At 34.5% G+C, this 17936-nt stretch overlaps 1 protein-coding gene across 5 annotated transcripts in view; it reads left to right on the plus strand.

Annotated features, from left to right (window-relative positions):
- RORA (RAR related orphan receptor A) overlaps nt 1–16432 on the plus strand; it is a 675046-nt gene extending 658614 nt beyond the window's left edge. For all 5 annotated transcript variants that reach the window (XM_039865420.1, XM_039865419.1, XM_039865421.1 and 2 more), the window contains 6 exons: nt 298–419; nt 1958–2090; nt 2744–2851; nt 4144–4254; nt 5261–5373; nt 7029–16432. In XM_039865420.1, the coding sequence (XP_039721354.1) occupies nt 298–419; nt 1958–2090; nt 2744–2851; nt 4144–4254; nt 5261–5373; nt 7029–7193 (752 nt within the window). In that variant the 3' untranslated portion in view covers nt 7194–16432. The remainder of the gene's footprint in view (nt 1–297; nt 420–1957; nt 2091–2743; nt 2852–4143; nt 4255–5260; nt 5374–7028) is intronic.
- Nucleotides 16433–17936: the final 1504 nt, after the last annotated feature.

Here is a 17936-nt window from a genome sequence, read left to right on the forward strand (position 1 = left end):
ATATTTGTTCATTCCCAGACATTGATGGAAAGGCACAGAAGAATGTCGAGATCAGGAGGGTCTTCAAAGTCACCAAGACTTATTGCTAACTGCTGGCTTTGATGGTCTTTCATCCTCAGGTTCCAAATTACAGAATAGTTCCAAATTGTTTATTGAAATGCATAAAGATAATTAAAACTGGTTCAGTGTGTTGCCTTCTACTTATTACTTTTTAAATCAAATATTAAGTAAGGAGAAAACTGATTGTCCAAAGAAGAATTTGACTTTTCATGTTATGATCTTCTATTTTTTCCTTAGAACATCTTGCACAGAATATATCTAAATCGCATCTGGAAACTTGCCAATACTTGAGAGAAGAGCTCCAGCAGATAACGTGGCAGACCTTTCTACAGGAGGAGATTGAGAACTATCAAAGCAAGGTATACTCTGGAGAATTATGTAGGGTCGAGGCAACATTGGGAAGGGTGCTCATGCAAGGGATTTGATCAAGACTACAAACATTCCAAAGAATGAATGCGTTTCATCGGATATCAAATTTCTGTTTAAAAATCTTTTTTATAGAACTGATCATGTATTCGAGGCTTTGTTCTCTTACTGAGATGCCAGCATGGGAAATTTCAGCAATAACAAACAAATTCTATTGTGCCTCTAACTACACACACATCTCCTATTATTTGTCAGCAGGGGGCTAAATTAAGCAGTTTCCAAAAGCCTAAATGAATTGGGATTTGTCCCAATATCATAATGGAAGATTTCAAGGTCGAGAAGTTCATGTAAAATAATCTCAGCCTCATGTTTCCAGAGGTTAAGAAGAAGGAGTTTAGAGAGTTTGTATACAAAAAGGTTTGGAAGCTATGATCATAACCCCAATCTGAACTTAGCAATATGAGGCTGACAGGTGCTGCTACTTGCCTTTTCCATAAAACACTCTAATCAATAAGCTACCAAAATGGGAGAGCAGGGCTAGAGAAGGGGAACTTTTAATTCTCCATTCTGCCTTTGGTTGAAGAAAATGCTATGGTTTTTCCCGGTAATCATAGAAATTCAGGCTTAAGAAGGACCATAGAGATTATCTAGGCTAATCTTCTCCTTCATTTTACGTAGAAGGAAACTAACATCCATTGGCATATGGCTGAAGAGTGCAAACCTCAGGACTAGACTGTGACTCCTAGCTCCTAACTCCCTGTTTCTTATACCCCATCATATTGGTGGAAACAGTCCTAAACTAAGATTGGGGCAACACAACAGATCCAGGTCATCCTGTGACTAAATTGGAGAATGGGTATATAATAGAAATTAAAAACAGGACAGGCTAGGGAAGAGCAACACATCACTTCGTTTGCCTTTGAGACAGCAGTTAACACGAGCAGCCAAAGTGACAAAGGAAGCAGGAAAGCAGTAAGAAGCAGCAAAGAGTATGGAGTGGTATCAGAGATGCTGAGATTTAAATCCCAGCTCCAATACCTAGTTGCTGTGAGCATTCATGTCCATTTATGGAAAATGGAAAAATGTTCCTGTGAAAATGAAATAAAACAAGGATGTCCTAAAGCACCTAGCTCATAAATGTAATTGACGCCCCCTTTTTTCCCTTTTGCCACTAAAGTGGTATTGAATTCCCCAAGGCAAAATAATTACTTAAAAGAAGATCCCACTTTTGCTACGATTCGTGGCCCAGGGTTAAAGCAGTGGCATGCGTTTTCATCTTCTGCTACCCGTATGCTCACAACATCTTCCTCCTGTCCCCTTGACACCAAAGAGGTAAGAAAGGAATTAGAGGAGATGAGAAACTACTCGGAAGCAATCGTAATAACCCAAATAACTGCCAACTGTTTATTTTTTAATCCTTTAGCCTTTTTGAATCCATTCCCAAAGAAGGATTTTACAAAATAGGAAGTTAAACCAATTGTGCTGAGGATGTGGGTAACTGAGGATGTTAATGTGCCTCCCTCTTTAACAGCAACGGGAGGTGATGTGGCAATTGTGTGCCATCAAAATCACAGAAGCTATACAGTATGTGGTGGAATTTGCCAAACGCATTGATGGATTTATGGAACTGTGTCAAAACGATCAAATTGTGCTTCTCAAAGCAGGTATGTGCTTTGCAAGTGAATTTTGAGATCTCTTCCTAACCTGCTTTCACCTGCTTATTAAAGAAATGCTTGGTAAGGAAGGTGTCGGGAACAGTTTTTATCCAATGATAATAGCTCAGGTTTCTCTTAGCGGAAACTGAGTTCTTTTTAAAGGTTTTGAGCTATCTGCAGAAAACATTCCCTCCATTTTGCTTCTCCTCTGGGTGAAAAGATTAATTTGAAGGACACCTGCATTTCTCCAATTTTACCATCACCTGTTTATTTATTTATTTTTTTATACTCTAGATCCCGAGGTTAGTTGTTAGGAAGAAGGCTGCGGAGCTCAGACATCCCTGGTTTTTTAGTTTGTTTTAATAGATATGAATAAATGTTTTCCTAGCAACTCTGAGACTTTATATTGCAAAACAGAAGAGTGCCAAAGAAGTAATTTGTAAATCAATCCTCTCTTCTGTAAAGCAGGCCTTAGCTTCAGCACAAGTGTTTAATTACATTAGTGAACTTTGCCCTTTTAGAGAGCTAACGTGATGAGAGTCCACTAGCTAAACTGCATGCAACGCCCAGTGCACTGACTCAGAAATGGTCTCTACATTAGTATCTCCAAAACAAACTCACCAGGATGGTATAATCTAAATCATTCTTCTGCCTTTGCTTAGGTTCTCTAGAGGTGGTGTTTATCAGAATGTGCCGTGCCTTCGACTCTCAGAACAACACCGTGTACTTTGATGGGAAATATGCTAGCCCCGATGTCTTCAAATCCTTAGGTGAGGCAATCTCTGGATGTTTTGTCTTTAAATCAGGTCTATAGGAAAAGATGGGAGCTGGTGAAAGCTCTTATTGAACAAAATGGAAACTGGTTATTTGGAAACAAAAATTTAAGGATTTTATACCTATTTTACTTTATAGTTAGAATTTATAGAAAATTCATTTTATCTAGTTGGTAATGGAAGAAATTTATATTATATCTCTTCAAAGTTCCCTTCCAGATTTTAAGAACCACATGGGCAGGGGATATATTATTCAGATAAACTAGAACATGTGATTTGATACATAAAATTAAGCAAAAAGCTAAAAGTCTGCCTTTCCATATTCCTCAAATAATAACCATCGATGAGAATTAAAGGTAGCTAGCAGAGAAATAAAGTATTGCTAAGTAAAACTATAATATATAGTTTATAAATAATTATTTTGGATTTCTATAATATAAATAAAGTGGATATAATCATTAAAAAGAATGGGACAGTATCTAAGATGTGTTATGTGATTTTAAAAACAGTTAAATGACAGAAGGTATGTATATTGAAGTATAATATAGCCCATTGCCATTTAACTATATATACATAATATGCAAACCTGAAAGAATAGACACCAAACTTAACCAATCTTTGGCGATGGATTATTATTTTTATGGGACTTTCACTTTCTATGTTTTCAGTTATATATATAACTGTTATATATATAACAGTTATATATATAACTTATAAAGATTTTACCACTATAGTGTATTATTTGTTAGTATTTAAGGGTGTTGTAGATCAAATAAACTCAAAAACAAAAATGAATGAATTTAACATTTCAGTTAGTTTGGTTAAGAGTGTGAGCTCTGAAGTCAGGCAGCCTGACTTTGAATCTCAGAATGTTTTTTCCTCCCTGTGTAACCTTAGGTACATTATTTTCCTCTCCAAGTTTGTTTTTTCACCTCTAAAATGGGGATAATAAAAATAAGACCTCCCTCAGAGGGCTGCTGTGAAATAGTGGGAAACTCAGAGATCTCTTAGAGCAAGCAGTACCTAACATACCAGTCACACAGCAAAAGTTCACTCGTTATTCTGAATGATGTTGATGTGATGATGGTTATGCCACATAGTGATGGTGGTGGTGATGGAGATGTTGGTTAGACAGATTTTTCTTTTGATATTTCAAACTATTTAACAGTAGAAATGTTATCACAATCCCCTCTGATTTTCAACTACTAGATTCCTCTTTACCTTCTTCTACATTTTTCTCCTAGGATAATAACCCTAATCCTAAATTGTCTTTATTCTAATTTCGGCAGGTTGTGAAGACTTTATTAGCTTTGTATTTGAATTTGGAAAGAGTTTATGTTCTATGCACCTAACTGAAGATGAAATTGCGTTATTTTCTGCATTTGTACTGATGTCAGCAGGTAAAATAACCAAATACAAATAAAATGGTTTAAAAACTGTTCAGGTAAAGAATTTTTACAAGGTATATAACTTTTAGAATATTGAGTGGGCTACCAAGAGAGGCCACTACACTTGTTAAATCTTCTTTAATTTTTTCAAATAACAACTCCACGCACATGTGTGTGTGTGTGTGTGTGTGTGTGTGTATATTATGTGTATATATATATATTATGTGTATATATATATATTATGTGTGTATATATATATTAAGAAGACCTCATGCTTGTTCTGATAAAAAATCTTAAGAAATGAGAATTGAGTGAAATGCAGTCCACAAGAGAAACGCTGGTAACAAGAGAAACGCTGTCATAGAGTTAGATTGCTCTTTCTTAACGTCAGTGTCCAATATAACATGCTTTTCAAGACATCCTATGTTTTCCTGAAATTTTTTGTATATATCCACAAGTTTATCTGAATTTAATCCATATTTTCAACCAGTACGGCCTCTTGAGGATCATGTTTTGCAAACTTACTATCTTCTGCTTGGAATGCTTATACATAAAGACTTTATCCTAAATTAACAACTCTAAAGTCATCTGGAATTCTACTGACAGTTTTAGTTGCCTTGAATTACAAGGTTATTTTTATATTTTCCAGAAAAGCAGGCAGGATTGATATAAGTAGATCATTCAGAAATGGAATTCTTAGAAAGGCTTGAAGGACCATGGTAATTTCATTGCACTTGTATGAGTGTGGCCTTAGTTTAAATGGCTATCCTTTTGAAAGGGGAGGATCCTCCCTTCCTTTAAGTATCAGTAGAAACGAAAGGGTTTAATACCCTTTACACCCATCATAGATCAGTTTTTCCTTCCTTTAGCAGCAGATTTTGAAGGGAGAATGAAACTGGCCTGTTAATCTCTAACTCTGCATTGTGGTACAGTACTCTGGGTGTAAGAATAAGGAGGAATTGGGGTGTTCTGACACCATGTTGGAGGAATACTGAGGAATGTCATCTTTCATGTTTAGATCGCTCGTGGCTGCAGGAAAAGGTAAAAATTGAAAAACTGCAACAGAAAATTCAGCTAGCTCTTCAGCACGTCCTACAGAAGAATCATCGAGAAGATGGTATACTAACAAAGGTGAGAGCCAAAGGTTTCCATTGGCATAACCTGAATTAACCTTTGCCACATTATCATGCTGCCAGCCACCCTTGTAATTCATCCAACCAGCCTCCAAAAGCATCACTAAGCAACAGGCTACTGAAAAGAAAGAAATATCTCCATTTCAAAAAGTTCTGTTAAATTCTAGTTAAATTCTGTTTATTATCATTGGTTATAAAGTGTCCTACAATAATAGGGCAATAGTAGAATTTTTTTAAACATTTTTAAAAAATCTTTAATACCTTCTGGAAATCCTTTTATTCTCTCAGAGTTAAGCATAAAGCCTAATGAGTGTTCTGCATTAATATAAATTAGAGAATCTTTGAATTTTGAAGGAGGAACTAAGAAGTACTAAAATAATTAACCAGGATAACCATATGTTCTAATATTAGTCTATTTCCACTAAGTTCATTAGTCATCAACAGTAAATAACTTATATTTTCTTCATCAGTTTCCCATTACTACCCTGTATTCAGAGAATAAGTTTTCATGTTTTGCTAATTATTATTTTTTACAATAAAAACAATTAGGATGTCAGTTTAAAGTATGCTAATATCCTTCAGTGCTAGTGCTAGTAGTATGTTTTTGTTCTTAGAAAAATCAGCCCTATTCTTTCTTAGATTTATTTTATGTATTTTATTGTTCAAGGGGATGATTTGAAAAGGGTTTTGTTTTGTTTTTTCTATTTGTTTTCTTTTCTTCTGATAGGCAGGTTAGCTCGGAAGAGGGAAATTGGGGGTAATTGCTGTTTTGTTTTTGATTTTGTACGTGCTAAGTGAGAGATTGGGGCAGGAATGGGAAGTAGAAGGGAGATGAACTCTCAGGAGCTTTCCTCGCTTCCCTATCTTCTTGCTCAAATGCAAAGGTACCATTAGGTTTTTTTTTTTTTACTATGGAGACTACCTAACACATGGACAAGAGCTATGATCTGGCAAAAACATTTCTTAGAAATATTCTGGGTTAAAATAATAAGTATTTTGTGCTTGTATAGTGCCTTAGAGCTTAAAAAGCACTTTTGCAGATCATGTTATGATTTTCACCTGGTAAATGTCAATGCTGGGACTTCATCCAGGACTTCTGACTTTGTTTTTTCACTCAGGGTCTTTTGCCCAGACCCAGAATTATTTTGTTTTACGCACAGCTCTTTCTCTAGAAGAAACTTGTTGTCATTGGAGTTAACTAGTACTCATTCTGCCTAAAATGCTCAAGAGATGTGTCATGTCTAGTTGCGGTGACCTAACCTACCCGTGACTACCCCCTTGTCCTCGTCGCTATCTCCATATCTCTTATTTTTTCAGTGATAGATGGCAGGGTTTGAGATGATAAAGCGAAAAGCATGTTGGAATAAGAGAAGGAGGTAAGAGACTTAGATTCTCAGCTCAACTCTGCCACTTTCATTTATGAACATCTTTTCAGGTTATTAAATTATTTGTCTTCAAAATTATAATTAACGTATACCTGGTATTCTATAATGTACCACCATTTATTTTTACCAATCCTCTATTACTGGACATTTAAGTTGCTTCGAGTGTGTTTCACCATTATAAGCAACGTTGTAAAGATCATCTAGATTCCCTAATATTGATTCTCATGTCTATTCTCTCCTGACAACATCTCTTTTCTTTTCTTTACAGTTAATATGCAAGGTGTCTACATTAAGAGCCTTATGTGGACGACATACAGAAAAGCTAATGGCATTTAAAGCAATATACCCAGACATTGTGCGACTTCATTTTCCTCCATTATACAAGGAGTTGTTCACTTCAGAATTTGAGCCAGCAATGCAAATTGATGGGTAAATGTATCAACTAAGCACTTCTAGAATGTCTGAAGTACAAACATGAAAAACAAAAAAAAATTAATCGAGACACTTTATATGGCCCTGCACAGACCTGGAGCGCCAACACACTGCACATCTTTTGGTGATCGGGGTCAGGCAAAGGAGGGGAAACAATGAAAACAAATAAAAGTTGAACTTGTTTTTCTCATGCATATGATTTCCATTATGCCTACAGATATGGACCCTTTTTCTGTCTCGACTTCTCGATGATTGACCTCTGTTTACAACAGAAGGAGGGTACTAAAGTTGGAGGATTTCCTTTTCTTGTAGCTCACTGCCCACAGACTTTCTACAGAGTCACCAATCTGTCAGGAACAACAGAGAGTCCAGCAATAATCGGTGTCTGGTGTGCATAGCGGAGGTTGCAGCATTACTTTGCACAACTTGCTCTTTGTTTCATGAAGGAAGTTTTTATTTTTTTCACCGATTATTGCCAGTCAGCAGGACGGCATGAAAAGGGTCCATAGCACTAGCAACAATAGCATTATAATATATTACAGGGTAAATGGGCATGAAGACTATATATAGCTAAAAGAGATATTGTTTATATATTGTTTTAATTAATATAAAATGTAGTTACTGGTGTAGCTTTTCCTGTTGAATTGATAAGGCACTTTCATTTTGCACCTTTTTCTTTAAATTAAATGCTAGCGTGTTCACTGTCGTGTCGCATGTGCACCAGAAACACAAGTTTAACTGAGAAGGCTTGGAAGGTACGTCGGGAGGTGTTTATGCTGCTGTTTACAAAATTACTTTTAAAAGACTGGCTGGTCATATCTAGAAATCATGATGTTGGATTTTTATTTTTTTTACATGTGAATTTGGAATTAGAAATGGAACTCTCCCTAAATTATACTTTGTGTTTTGGTAAGTTTAAGGATAGATGTGTTTATGCTTCATACAAAGTTGAATGATCGATTGGTGCTGTGGATTTATACCATCATGCACATTATTTTTAAAAAGCTTTTTAAAATGCCATCTCATGGAGGCAGGGGAGGAGACGTTCATTTATACAATTCAGTAGTTATATAGACTCAGTCTCAACTTGGAATTCTTATGCTTTGAGAACAAATCAGTAACCACAATATTTATTCTAATCTAGCTTTTATTATAAGAAGGACCCAAAGATTATATCTGGAGCAAAGGCAAACTCCCCATGTAAGGACGTGAAGCATTCACTTTATGAATGTTTATATTCTTGGTATAATCTAGGAACCCTAAGAGTTTATCTCAGAGTGAACTATTTCTAGACTAGCTGCCTCTAGATGCTATAATTCTAGAACATTGCTCTCCATATTTCATAGACAGTGAATAGGGGGGGTGAGAGAGGCATGCCATGTTGAACCAGTTTCTGTTATTTAAATATTAAATATTTTAAGCCTTTAAAGTGAAGTCAAGGCTACTTGCAAACATTTACTTTTGTATTTATCATCACTAGAAAACTGTGGACTGTAATTTATTTTATTAAATATTTAGAAGATTGTTTGGCTTTGGTGTTCAGGTGAGAAATATTGAGTTGTTTTTTCGTTAATTTTGTAAGTTTTTAAAAATAATTCCCAATGAGGGAAGGGAGAAGAAACAATCTAATATACAAGTGTGCATATTTTAGAAATAAGTGACCTTTGGGAATGTAGGCATGTAGATGATAATTTTAGTCCCACTCGGGGTAGGAGTCAAACTTCTGGTCTTACATCAAAGACCATGTTTATACAGAAAAGGGGACATCTTCCCGTGATGTAAAGGGGGGAGTTCCCAAGCAGCCCTTTACAGCAAAGAAAGTGTCTCCTTTACCACCAGGGTCCCTCCTAAATCTTCGGCAGGAATGGTGGCTCCTGATGTCATGCTGGGTCACAGCCGAGGCTTCACAGAGCCCTTCACTGTTTTTTACTCCACTGACTTTGACTTGTTTCCCGAGGGACTTGGAAGAAGATGAGGAATTATTCACACAGAAGTGTGTATGAAGCCTAAATAACATCTAAAAATTTTTTTTCCAAAAATGTAGTAAGGGTTTAACCGTAAGTAGAAGACAGTAGTAATATTTACTTAAATTTCTGACAAGCATGTAAAACTTTATGAGTGTTTATATAGAGAGGTTAACTATAAGCATATAGTATTTATATTTGGGCAAGAAGGGTTAAATCAAAATTTTAATTTAAATAAGCATAGTTCCTTTAAAGATCAATAGTATTTATACTCTGCAAAGAGTACCAAGCTTAGTTCAGTTATTTATTTGTCCATGTTTTTCCTATTGTTTCTCCTTTGGGGGAAAATGGTATGTTTTTATTTTGGTTTGGTTTGGTTTTTGTTTTTGTTTTTGTTTTGTTTTGTTTGTCATTCTGATTCACTAAATTTGGGGATGGTTTTATTAAAGTATATTAACTTCTTTTTAACCAAAGCTTTCTGAATATGACCAGCCTCAGGTGCTAGCGCATTAAAGAGCAACTAAACCTAATTCCAGTGTCCATTTGTGAAATGATAAGAGCTAATTGAACTTCTCTAAGGGTGAGAGAGAACAAAATGTTGAACTTAAAAGAAATTCCTTTTCCCAGAAAGGATTTTGCATGTATTTAATGCAAAAAATGATGCTCTAATCTCAGTGATAGTCACACCATGGTGACATTGCTTTTAGAGTAAACCAAGATACATTGACATGATGCTGCTACTAGATCTTTCTGAAAGAATAGCAGGGTGTGGACTTTAAGAGCAAAGTACATTGATAGTGTAGGAACATAGTAGAAGCATACTCAGTGACATGAGGGAACAACTATTATTTGGATTGAAGCTGGGATCTGAAGTTAAACAATAAATTTAGTTGAAAAAAATATGAGGTATAGAAAAGGATATGAAAATTTTTGCCTTTTTATTTTTTTCTTCCTTATAGAACACCTGTGTGATGACACAAAATACTCGGTGATTCAGAACAATTACTCTTAATAGGTCTTATAATTAAAGTCAAATTTAAATGTCCAGTAATCTTTTAAAGATTGGAATCACATCATTGTTATCCGGGCTGCTATAAGACCTTTTATACAATTTTTTACTTAGGGTAAATGAGGCTTTTCTACAAAGCCTGAATACCTTCAGTTACAAGGGTGTCCAAATGGTTGCATTATATTGAAGAACTGGCCTTGGTCACAATGAAAACAAAAGTGCAGATGAAAGTGCTTTTTTGGACAGTTTGCAAATTGTGTTAAAGCTATGGATTTTTTTTTAAGTGTTCAGCATCCTAGTTTACGTTAAAACTATGGATTTTATAAAGAGTCTTCAGAATCCTAATTCACCCTTCCTGACTTAAGGAAAACACGACTTAAGACACTGTTTCTAAGTTTGGTTGTTCTTTATAGTGTGGATACCCAGATGTCTGTGAGCATATAGGGGTGGGCTGAGGGTCAGGTGAGGCAGGAGCGCGCGCGCGTGTGTGTATGTGAGAGAGATTTTCGTGTGTATGATGTGCGTGTGTCAGACCGCTTCTAGGCTACTAAGTGTCAATGAAAAGAAAATGTATTCAAAATACTTAAATCAAAACTAGAAGATGGGGAAAAAAAAAAAAGATTTATTCTATACAAAGCCTTGTCTGGACCACTTTAGAGAGACTTCTATTTTTTTAACCCTTCTATAAATATTTGATGGCACTTGAAATATTCCTGCAATAAAATGTGATTTGTGTAAAGAAACAAAAGATTTTGTAATGTGAAACAAAGAAAGAAAGTAATGTAATTTTCTAAAAAAAAAATACAAACAAACAAACTTTGTATTATTTTCTTGATGGAATTTGTCTATCTGTCTTTGGAAAATTTTTATTTCATTGAATGTGCCATAGTAGAAATATGTGTTTTTAGTTTTAGACTAAAGAATAGCTGTTTGTGTTCCGACATTCCAAAATGCAAAACAACCTAGTAGAATCTTTAATGAAAAGGTTTAAGTAGGATGTAAGCTTCTCTCATTGTTGCTTTTTTGCACATGTTCTTCATTCCTCTCTAGTGCAATATGTACATAGAGCACTTGCGGGTGTACCTTGATCCCTCAGGGAAAAATACATATTTGTACAGTTGTTGTTGTTTTTTTTCCTTTTGTTTTTGGCTAAGGAATGTCGATTGAATCACTTGTTATTGTTGAGGGGCAGCCAGATAATAATCCTAAAGCCACTGTTGCAAACATTGATTGTTTAAATCATGTGTCCTTCCAGTGCTATTATTTTAAGATAATAATAATAATAAAGTTATTTTCTGACAGTTCTTTGTGCTGATTGGTAAAAAAAAGAAAAGGGTAAATAAGCACCTTATGATTGACTTACTGTGAATGACAATCCATCTTGATATCAACAATAGAAGCCCTATCATTTTGGAGTTGGGGTTAAGAGTCAGAAACAATGTGCTCAGGGATCTTCTAAAACTCTTAAAACAGGGTGGCCAGTACTACTGGGACAAATTGTGTTTTTTATTATTAATTATAAGGATAATACTATCCCTCCAAGGCACAAGTGAACTGTGTAGAACTGCATATGTTTGTAAACTCTTCACTTTCATCTCATTTTGCTGTGTTCGAAACTTGTGTGTTCTTCAGTCTCGTGTGCTTAAAACATTGAATAACTTCCAGAGCTGTGGAAAGTTATGCCAGTATGTTCAAAAGATAAGTTAATAGGTAATATACTAACAGAGAGCGTCATTCAAAGTACAATCCTGCATACTCCATTTACCATTTCTCTAATAATTAAAATATTCTCAATAAATATTTATAGTGTTATATATTAAAAACTACTTCAAACTCTATATAACATGGATAAAAAAATTAAAAACCAGTAATAAGACGAGAGCCCTGCCTATCAGTGCTTTGAGAGAGGTGAAAGATAAAACATGTTTTTTGATGCCAGCAAATAATTGTTATTTTCACTGTGTTCTCCTATGGAAGCAAACCAAAAAATTCCTTTATGTAACACAATTCTTATACTTCCACATTTGTAGTTTTTAATCTGTTAAATTAAAACAAGAGCTAATGTTTAAAGACAGATAAAACCCACATGATAGCAGCAAATGAGCCAGCTCTTAGGGTTACATTTTATATTTTTTGAAATATACTTTTGTTATCATACTTCCATGTGTTACTTCCCATACAGTCAGTGAACCTCAGTGTAATTCTTGGCTTTGATTCTTCCATTCCACACTGGGAATACACATTCAGAAGAAGCTTTACACATTTTCTTACTACCATAAAAGAGCAAAATTTGGGAAAACTTTCCATATTTAAATAAAAGGAAACATTTACCTTATTGTTGATAATAAAGACTATGGAAAATGGCAGAAACATTTCTATATATCTATATACACATATACATATACACATACAACCACAGGTATGGATACATATACATACAAATTATTAACATTTTTACATATAACATTTGATTGCCACTTCTTACTTATAAAGATATGACACAACAGAACCCCATGAAAACAACTTTATACTATAGATCAGGTTATGTGCCCGGAAATGCAACAGTAAATCTTGATCTATTGCTAATAGTCTATGATACAGGTCTTCATTCTATTCCAAACACTAGTATTATTAAAGAAGTTCCACTGGATTTCATTAAAGAGACCATCCTATGATTGTTTATTGTTAAGAGATGGGAAGGCTGATGAGCAATGTCTGTACAAAGCAATTGGTTTCACTTTTGAGTCTGTCTGCTTGTTTGTTAGTGTAAGTGAGATCAGTTTTGTCAGCCTCTCAGAACAATTTTAAACATAATCCAGAAGTCTGGCTTCATACCAAGGAAATGTAGATGGCAGAGGTAGGGGGATATCCATGTTTAACCAGACTCTCAGAACGCAGAGCAATAAATACATTCGGTCATTTGTTTATTTATAAATGAATGACATAATAGTCAATCCGAATAGAAACATTTTTTTCAGTAATGAAACATAACATGGAGGCTTGTTTTAAGAAAGTGAATATGATTATTTTAAATAGATGCCTAGAGAATTCGTGTTTGCTGTTTACATTTAGTGTGTTTACTACATTAGCAGTATCACATTTCTTTTTCTATTTTCCTTCTAAGAACAAATGAAAGATAGCTTGCTCTTAGCTTTAACATGCTACACATGCCATTGTTGTTCACTAAGAGCAACTAAATTCTCTCCGGTGTTCACGTGATTCTTTTCTCACTCATTACTTCAATGTGGATGAATACTATTTCTAGGAACTTGGTTATCATTGAACAGATTGTATATGTAAATGCAGATAATTCTTGAGCAATATATAGTGAATATGATTTCACACACACACACACACACACACACACACACATACACACACACGCACATATACACACACACACAAATCCATATGTACTGTACACACCTTCCTGAATCCAAAATTCTCTTCTTATCCACAATGGTTTGAAATTTCTTATAAAAAACAGTGGTAAATTTTTAAACATTAGGACATTAGCTGGCTGCTTCTTTAAATGTACCTGTATTGTCTGCCTGCTCCTTTTGTGGAGATGTGTTTTTGTATTGGATGTTTGGGCCAATGGGAGGCTTCAAGCTACAACATATTTTCCCAGTTTAAATATATTTAACATATGACAAACCCCAGACAAGGCTTTTAATATGTATAAAGAACTGCAGTGTTAGGTGGTTTATTTGCAAACCTTTTTCGATGTTGTCCATTTTTATGGCACCTTTAACAATATTCTTGTTTCCAAAGTACAAAAAAAAAAAAAATAGGTTAAATAATCTAGCCATAACTGAATGTCAAGCAATAAAACAAATGACTTTTGTGCATAGACTTTAAAAAAAATACAAATTTTAGACATCTGCATGTAAATGCAATCTCTTGTTTACTGCTTTCTTCAACTTGAGCAATTGATTCCTTATTTACTGTTAACTTAAGAACTTGTAATGGCCTGTAAACATTTTCTCTCTTACTCTTCTTTGAAATTTACCTTCGTCCCTGCTTTTGAGTCATACTATTTAATGTTGTTCTGCACATCTCTATACAGTTAACTTTTTGGCTTTCATTCTGTATAGATAAGAAAATGTTATATTATAAACAGCCTACTCAGTGCAAATATTTATCTGTTTATCAAATCCACAATATGCTGTATAATACTGGTTTTACTATATAATCTATTTTAGACATAGCTGTTTAGAACTAGAGTGTGCTATTTTTGTGTTTTTCTGATGTGTGGTGCTAGATAAGTTACTTTTGTGAACAACAACAACAACAAAAAAACCTTTTATTCCTAGACAATACCACCTTTGGGTCTTGTTAATTTCACTGAGTATAACTATATATTTGTATATATATACATATATATATATATCTACCTGTGCCCAACTGGCAGCTGTATCAGAGTGCTGGATTTGGGACATGCTTTTCTCTTTAAATACATAATATCATTATATAAATTATTCTAGAGTATATTTAATTAGGATAAAATTACTTCCTTAGTATGGATATTTGACATCAATAGGGTGAATTTGTTTATAAATATGGGTATATGAAAACATATTAGCATTTACTTTGTTTGCTACTTGGCTTTATACATATCTCCTGAGCTGAAAAATAATTTGCCAGGCCTTCAAGATCCTAAAGAAACACTCTAATTTAATGGAGTAATACTTTTTTTCTTACTATGGAATTATATTATTGGTACTTGACAGGGTTGTGTACTTAGCTCCTATTATAGATAATAGGCATTTATATAAAATATCCTTGGTGGCTTGATGGCAGAATAAAATTTCCCCTCCTCCCTGAACCAGAGAAGCATGGAGATGTCCACTGTCATTGCAGAACATGGGCCATAAAGCAAATTCAACAAGGGATGTTCTGTTTTAATATGACCTCAACCAGTTCCATGAACTGAGCAAAGGACCTTCATTTTAAAAGTCATTTAATAATGAACTTAGTTAAAACTCTTTCACTTGTTCTCCCAAGACCTATTGGCATTGTTAAAAATCAAAGTATATCAAATATCTAACTAAGGATGTAGTTAACCTTATTAAATATTGATTAGAATTGTTCTGTAATATTACTGAATTTGTAAGATCTTTAGCAAAGATTTTTGAGCAATTTATAAATATAGAGCAAATGTTTCTGTTTACTGCACTTTTTGTAATTGAAGGTGATAAATTCTCAAGCCATGGTTATTGGCTTCCATGCACTGCATATTTACCCACAATTCTAGACATTTTCCATTTTTATGGAAGAGTTGCTGTTACCTTAATTATAAATGCAATCATGTGGTTAATGAGAGCTAATGCTAATAGTTAACCTATTAGTTAACCTAAACTGCATTGGCTACAGTTTAGGGAGAAATCTCTTTTAATACAAATCATGTCATTCCTTATTGCTTCGCTTAGAAAAAGATGGAAATTTTTTTAAAGCACCATTTAGTATCCTAAGCTTCCTGAAGATAGAGATTGTATTTCTTTGTGTCTGCACAGTGGCCAGCACATGTCAGCATTTGATAATTGTTAAATGACAACAAGTGTACCCCAATTTAAACTCTTTTCCTGGGTTGTTACGGTAAATTGATAAAGTACGTCAAGCCTTATGGTTAACACTTCTACAATCAAGTACTAAATCCACATTTTAAAAGACCACATGAAATGCTGATTCTAATTGTGTGTAGGTCTTGAGGATTAAGCACACAAATTTCACAAAACTCTGTGAGTAACAAGCTCAGCCTTCTGTAAATACAATGCAAGTTTGGAAACAGTAATACTGTACCTATAAATATGTCTGTTTTTGTGTACAGTATGTAAAAACTCCTTTTCTGCCACACTAAAAATGCAAGCCATTTATGGGTATCCTAAAAATAGTATTGTACTAAAACTTTGCTAATGATCTTTATTAGAGGATCATCCAACTTTTCACATACATTGGGTTTCTTTTCAATTCACTCTTACAGTAGTCTGCTTATTTCCAGCTGTTTGTTATTTTATTGAGTCCTGAATTTAAAAAAAAAAAAAATATTTTGATTCATTTTGTAAATACAAGCTGTAAAAAAAAGAGAGATTTAATGTTGTCTTTTAAATACTCCGATTTTCATTCTAATATGAATGTTGTTATATTGTACTTAGAAACTGTACCTTTAATATTACATTACCTTTATTAAAAGTGCATTGAACACATCAATTTTAGATGTGCTTTATGTACTGTTATCCTATAATAAAACTTCAGCTTCTAATGGAACACTTGCCTTGTTATTCTTCTTCGTTCTTGGTTATTTTGTTGCATTGCGCATAGTTTTCTAACTTACATCTTATCTCCAGAGAACAGTCTAGTAGAACCTTACTACTCAAAGTGTAGTACACAGACCAGTAGGTCTGGCATCGCCTGTGACCTTGACCTTATTAGAAATGCAGAATCCCAGGTACCACTTCAAAACTACTAAATCAGAGTCTGCATTTTTATAACATCCTCAGCTGATTGGTTTGCATATTAAAGTGTGAGAAGCACTGGTCTGTAGTACTCTTTGAAAAAATTTATTTCCATTTTGCAAGGGAAAAACCTATATAAGGATCAAGCTACCCTTATGATCAGAGAAGGCAAAAAAAGAAGTTTTAATTTGTGAGATAATGTCTGTTGATTGGTAGTAGCTGCCAAAAATGCAGAATTGAGGCTTCTGAGGCTACTTCCTGTCTCGAAGGAGAAGGGAGTCATGACTGAATAATGATATCTGCTTTGAGCATAGGAGGGGAGCAGTTCTGAAAGCCTACAATACTTTGTCATCTTTGCTTTGGCAATCGTTAAAATAGAACATCAGAAATGATGCCAAAGACTTTAATGATGCTGAAGACTAAAAAATCCAACTTTACCTGGGTTAGCATTGCTCTACCCCAACTCTGCCCCTTCTCTTGAGTAGATTATGTAGGAGCGAACCAGTAAATTTAAGTATCACACTATTATAACAGTGCAAAAACCTTACCATAAATTATTTTTAAAGTCATATCAAGGACATTCAAATTATAAAATATTCTGAAGTCAGAATAAAGGCAACGAAGTTGGCATTTTCTTCCATACACTCATACTGCAATACCTAAGCATCTCTTGCGATCAGTAAAATAAATAATTGAATTGATCCTGAAAATTGCCAAATGTAACAGTCCCTAATCCTGTTTTTATTTCGAACTATCTTGGAGAAAAGGAAGAATGACATGCATGTGAAATATTTATGAACTGTCAAATTCTATGTAATTATAAATATTTAACACCTTCTGGTATCTCGGGAAATTGAGAGTTAATGGAAATCGTGGAGTTCAAAATATGAAATCTGTCACCTCTAGGCCTTTGGCCAAGCTCATGCCTAAGCTCCTTCTGATAAAACAAATGGTTTACACTCACCTCTTCATTGTGGATTAGCTTGCTCCACTTCAAGAAGGGTACTTAAATGAGAGTATAAGGGGGACATCTTACATTTCTGTTTATAATGATTTCATGGCAGAATTAGAAAGGAAAACAAGTGTCAGGTTATTATTAAACTTTTGGAGAGAAAGCCAAAGTAATAATCATAGACGAGTCAGTAAGACCTGACCACACATATGTCTTAGTTGCTACTGTTACTACGAGGCTTTGTTTCATGGGGCAAGATCAAACAGTCTAGCTTCTCAAAATCAGACTTCTACTTCTAATGTGCATTTGGATCAAATGGACCCATGCAGAGCAGGCCTCTCCTTTTCAGAGGAAAAGGCAAAGC

The sequence above is a fragment of the Pteropus medius genome, unplaced genomic scaffold (genome assembly GCF_902729225.1).
Source record: "Pteropus medius unplaced genomic scaffold, Ma_sr-lr_union100, whole genome shotgun sequence".
Lineage (NCBI taxonomy): Eukaryota > Metazoa > Chordata > Mammalia > Chiroptera > Pteropodidae > Pteropus > Pteropus medius.